Consider the following 6,034-nt stretch of genomic DNA (forward strand, 5'->3'; position numbering starts at 1 on the left):
CATTCACACTAGCATTATCACAGGTAATGCTATATTTCTAGTTTTCAGTTAGTTTAAAGCTAATGATGGTTAAGATGAGAGCTTTACATCTATTTTTTTTATGACCCGATTAGTCGACTAATAAAATAATTGTTTCTGGCAGCACTAGAAGACACAAATGAAGTTAAGAATTAAAGTTTATTTATTGTGAAGAGATCTACAAAAAACATCAGTAATCATGTCTCCATGTTTGGGTTCATATGATTATTATTAAAAGATTTTGCCGGTACAGGGAGCTGTGTCTGAATGACAGCCACTTCGACGGTGTTTCTGTGTCTCTGTAGCTGAGCTTGAAGGCCGTCTCGAATTAACCCGGGGGAAAAAATAAAATTAGGAGACCTTTTTCCTTTTTTTTTAAAAGTCTCGATGAGGCCTGAGCCGGCAGCCGACACCCCCTGCATCTCCGTCTGCCGGCTTATCGAGCTCCGCCGCGAGAGAGAAAACCCACAATCTGTCCAGAGTGTTTCCCGCCTTCACCCTAAAGTGGCCGGATGCGTTCTGCATCCCTGCGGCTACAGCAGGTTAAGGGAATAGATGGAAGTTCTGGACAGGTTTGGATTAATATTCTACCAGCTGATCGAGTCAATGAAAACGTCACATGGCCAAAGCTGAGTTCCTGATTGGTAGATGCGGCGACCTGTCAAACTTCAGATATTTAAATTTTGGCTCTGCTGCCAAATTCATGCCTCGTAGCTCAAATGAAGATGCTGGCAGACCTTCGCGTCGCTCAAATCGCGTCGCAGGACTTCAGATCGCATCATGTCGCGTCTGTTCCATTGACTTAACATTGAAACTGTTCGCCTCCGCCGCGTAAATCGCTTTCATTGTGAACGCACTTTTAGAAACCAGATTGATGACCTCATTGTGCTCTGTTTCAGAACTGGCGAACGCCGGACGCCCTTTATTTCCAGGCAATGATGTCGACGACCAATTAAAAAGGATCTTCAGATATCCTTTTTTTGTCATTTAAAGCTTTACATGCACTGTTGGATAGAAACAGATTATTTCTACAATATAAAACGGTGTAAGAGACCATTCTCTTTAACTGTTGGTACATTGTTGGGTACACCAACCGAGGAACAGTGGCAATCAATGACAAAACTTCCAGATTACAAGGTAAAGGAATTCATCCAACTTTTGCATCAATTTACTTTCTGAACAAACTGCTAACATTTTGTTCTCCTTTTCCAGCCATATCCTATGTATCCAGCAACCACCTCACTGGTTAATGTGGTTCCAAAGCTAAGTAACACAGGACGGGATTTACTACAGGTACTTAGACTGAACTCTTATCATGCAGAGTTATTGTAACAGGTTTATTTTAATGAGTTCAAATGTTTCGTTTATGTCTTTCAGTTTAAAATCCTGCACTTTACTTTATTGATTGCTTTAGTTTAGAGCTGCAACAAACGATTATTTTAATAGTCGACTAATATCTGATTATTTTCTTCAATTAGTCGACTAATTGGGGATTGCGCAAACTAGATGTAAAACACACATCTTAACCATCATTAGCTGTAAACTAACTAAAAACTGGATTTATAGTATTACCTGTGATAATGCTGGTGTGAATGCTGTAAGCTGAATTTGGATGCTGAAGATTCTAATGCTGATAGATGAAGATAATAATAATTATAATAAACTTTATTTATAAAGCACTCAAATCGTCCTTAAGACCCAAAGTGCTGTACAATCACAGAATTAAAGCAATAAAACAATCGAGATAAAAATAGATTAAAAGTGTACAAGAAAACGCTCATAAAAACAATGTTGATAAAACAAAACACGCCACAAGCATTACATAAAAAAGAACAAATTAAAACGTAGCGGGACAGAGTAAACCTGTTCACTGTGTATTAAAAGCCAAAGTAAAAAAGTGGGTTTTGTGGGTGCTGAAATTAACAGCTGACAGCTGAAAACGCTGAAGCTAAAAGCTGAAAATGCTGAAGCTGATAGCTAGCTAAAATAGTAAATGCTAAATTAGCGTAAAAAAGCCTACGTTAGCCAAAAGAGCTAGCATGTTGCTGAAATATTAGCTAAACTCCTAATTAGACACCAAAAACTGATAAAATTAATAATTATACAAAATAATTAGCATGTTGCTGAAATATTAGCTCAACCCTAAATTAGCCTAAAAAACTGAAAAAAGCCTAAATTAGCCAAAACAGCTAGCATGAAGCTGAAATATAAGCTAAACTCTAAAATAGCCCAAAAAACAAATGCAAAAAAATGCAAAGTTTGCCAAAAGCTAGCAGATACCTGAAATATTAGCTAAACTCCTAATTAGCCATAAAAGACTGATCAATTTAATAATTATACAAAATAATTAGGATGTAGCTGAAAATGTTATTTTACTCCATCTGTGTGCTGTACGGACGCTGGTACCTGAATTTCCCTGAGGGATTAATAAAGTATTTTCTATTCTATTCGAAATATTAGCTAATATCCAAATTAGCCTAAACCCTAAATTAGCCTAAAAAACTGAAAAAAGCCTAAGATATGCAAACCAGCTAGCATGAAGCTGAAATATTAGCTAATCTCCAAATTAGCTGTAAAAAAATGAAAAAAATCCTTAATTATGCAACATAAGAAGCATGTAGCTGAAATATTAGCTAAACTCCAAAATAGCCTAAAAACAAAATAAGCCTAAATTAGCCAAAATAGCTAGCTCGCAAATGAAATATTAGCTTAACTCCAAATTAGTCTTAAAAACTAAAAAGATTATTAATTAGCCAAAATTACTAGCATAAACTCCAATATAGCCTTAAAAACCTTATGCTGAAATAATCCAAATAGCCAGAATAACACCATAACTTTGAACTTTACTACATTCTGACTAAAGTAATGACTAATAAACTATTAAATTAGGCATCAACTATTTTAATAGTCGATTAGTCGTTGATTAGTCGACTAATTGTGGCAGCCCTACTTGTATAGGCTACTTGGTGTTAGTTATTTTCCATAGTATGTTTTGACTCATTACAGTGTTGTCTTTGATCTTCCCCAGAACCTGTTGAAGTGTAATCCCGTCCAGAGGATCTCTGCTGAAGAAGCCTTGCAGCACCCTTACTTTGCTGATTTCTGCCCCCCCTAAATGCTGCGCTGCAAGAATAAAACCATAATCCTTCCACCCGTCTGGTAGTTAAGATTCAAATAAGGCAAACACCGACTCTTCGCCGCAGTTCTTCATCTTTTGCCTCTGTGTGAAGCAAAGCCTTAGTGGTACTTTTGTGCTTTTAAGTTGAGACGTCCTAATTCATAGAAGCTGATGTGGGCAGGGGTTACTTTATTCAAATTCCTTTATTTATTTCATAAAATCAGTTTAAGAACATAAAATAAAGAGCTGCAGTGTTTCCAGTTCACTGCACACTATAGTAGCAGTTATCAGCTAAATTACTTAAAAATGTGGAGAATTACGTAATTTTACGTTCTCGAAAGCAAAACGAATTGCAGTATTTTTTAAAAGTTGTACTTAAAATAAAAACAGCAGCAGGCTTTGCAAACAAATTAGGATTATTGAACATTTCCTGTCCGGCATTTACTAAGGCAGCTACTTTTAGTAGTTGTAGTTCACAGCGTGACACTAACTGGAAGTTATTTTCTGAAAATGCTTCAACCTTTTTTTTTTTTACAGGTTTTCCTGTAATTTGAGTTCATCAAATCAAAAAAACATCAAAGAAAATGTTTTGTTTCTGATAATTGGCAAATAACAGAACCTGCTACCAAATATTAGACCTCTATAAAATTTATAAACCATATGACGCTATTATCTTTTTCTCACCCCCATTTGAAGATGTAGAACTATTTTTTAATTTTCAGTTTTGTATGTTTTTGTGCACTTTGTCACTATAGACCTGCTAAACACTGGCAGTCAAGATTACAGCTAATCATCGGCTTTTATATATATTTAAATGACCAATAGTGACACATTGCTTCTTTTTTTTATCACGGTTATATTTTTCTGGAATGCTTTTATAATTACAAATGGCAACAAATAAATAGTTTTTATTTTGTCAAAGTAACATGCTTAACTTGCTGCATTTTTTATTTCAAATTAAATTGCTTTTTTTTCTTTTAAAGGTGAAAAACTGAGTGCAATCTTAAGCAGCTCTCTTTTAGAAGTTATTTTATTTCCCTTTCGCTGATGTAAGAAAAACTAGTTGCATGTATTTATTAAGGATGTTTTAAGTACTTTTATTTTGGTAGTAAAGCTCATTTATGTAGATAATAAAAAAACAATCTTAAATTCCACTTTTTTTCAGTATTTAAAATAAAAGTTTGAATGCACATAGATTAAGTTAAATGGAGAGTTTGCTCTTTGTACATTTTTTACAGCTTTTTGCACTTTGCCTTTTTGTTTTTTTGGCTTCTGCTGGTTGAATTTGTGACATATCGTTTAACTGTGAGTTTAAACCAGTAAGTATTTCATCACATCGGCATAAATACAAACTTGCTTTTCTTTCAAAGTAAGTAGCAGCTTGTTTATTCTGTCCTTTCAAGTGTTGTAGATTCATGAACTGCATGTTAAAAGAAAGAAAAAGATCTGGGTAAAGAAACAAAGGTGTGCAATTCCAATACAAATTGTAGCAGAATGTAAAATACATTCACTGCATCGCTTAACAGATTTAGATACAACTGCAATAAATCAGCTTTTATCTGCTTTCCTTGATTTTATTCTTACAAATGTTTCCTGTCTGTTCTGTATTTTCACTTTGTAATGTCATCTGCTGGAGTAATTGTCTCATAGCTCCGCTGTAAGCAGAAAGTGATGCTTGACAACACAGTTTGTGCTTATAAAAGGGTAAAAGTACAGGAAACATGAGCCGTTTTATGGTTTTTAATTACATTTTCCTCTGCAGTCTCCTTAAATATAAGGCTGTGAAAACATTTACACTCACTAAAAACTCATGGATGTTAATATAAGTTATTTAAACAATGAGAATCAAAACATTTAATCAAATTAGTGCTAGAATAAATTAACCAAAGTTGATTATAGGTGTTAAATTATACTTAAAAGTTTGACATTTTAATTCTTTCACGCATATTTTATACATTTGGGAGTATATTATGAATGTGTTCATAAATAACAATTACTGTTCACATAATTTGAAGCACTAATATAAACAGTAAAAGTTAAAGCCCCAAGTTGCATTGTTGCCCCTCCCCCACCACTTTATTACACACCGTTGGTGACTTCTGTACTACTTTTTTCAAAATGGCAGCTTTTCTGTAGGTTTTATCTCCATAGCAACCATTTAATTTTTTGGTTGTCTGGGGGTGATAAACAGATCTATCTAATTTTTAGAAGAATCTGCAAAAGTATATTTTTGATTTTCCTTGGCAACGGAGGTTTTTTTGTTAACCACGCCCACATTTCTAATATGTTCATATTATTTGTCGTATTGTTTCGTTCAGCTTGAGCCAATGACGTGTGTATAACATTTTCACAATATTCTGGTGATAAATGTGTGAAGTAAAGGAATGCAACTTTTGCTAAAGCTGTTCACAATCTATAAACATTAAAAACAACTTTTTTTCCTCAAATAGCTTCCCAATGATGCTCAAGGAGTTAGGAGGCGATGAAGCAAAACTTTAATCTGTAGAGGGGCCTAAAGGGGATTTTTTTGGGGAGCAAAGTTTAAGATCTCTTACTGAGGTCAAAGGTCAACAAAACTCAAACAGGTGGTATTTGTGTAAAGATTGTTTGAACCAAAAAAAAAATTCACATAATGTAGGAAAATGTGAAAATCTCCAAATTTTACACACAAAATGGCAGCCGAACTGTAGGATATGTGGTCATCCCATAATAGTTTCAAAACTTTCTTTGGATATCCTCAATGTGTGCTTTGGTTCAATTACTTCATTTTTGAAATAAAAATTGAGCAGAATCCAAATATTTCCCCTACGGCGTCGCCCTACTCCTACATTTAATCATCCAAACGAAGAGTTATGAAATAATAGTGTCTCCTAATTTAGACGTTACTTCCACTTGGTG

At 34.4% G+C, this 6,034-nt stretch overlaps 1 protein-coding gene across 1 annotated transcript in view; it reads left to right on the forward strand.

Moving 5' to 3' along the window:
- cdk5 (cyclin-dependent kinase 5) overlaps nucleotides 1-4,708 on the forward strand; it is a 13,424-nt gene extending 8,716 nt beyond the window's left edge. The window contains exons 9-12 of the mRNA XM_024273902.2: nucleotides 918-987; nucleotides 1,095-1,155; nucleotides 1,231-1,311; nucleotides 3,047-4,708. Coding sequence (XP_024129670.1) covers nucleotides 918-987; nucleotides 1,095-1,155; nucleotides 1,231-1,311; nucleotides 3,047-3,133 — 299 coding nt within the window. The 3' untranslated portion in view covers nucleotides 3,134-4,708. The remainder of the gene's footprint in view (nucleotides 1-917; nucleotides 988-1,094; nucleotides 1,156-1,230; nucleotides 1,312-3,046) is intronic.
- Nucleotides 4,709-6,034: the final 1,326 nt, after the last annotated feature.

This window comes from Oryzias melastigma, linkage group LG17 (genome assembly GCF_002922805.2).
Source record: "Oryzias melastigma strain HK-1 linkage group LG17, ASM292280v2, whole genome shotgun sequence".
In the NCBI taxonomy this organism is placed as follows: domain Eukaryota; kingdom Metazoa; phylum Chordata; class Actinopteri; order Beloniformes; family Adrianichthyidae; genus Oryzias; species Oryzias melastigma.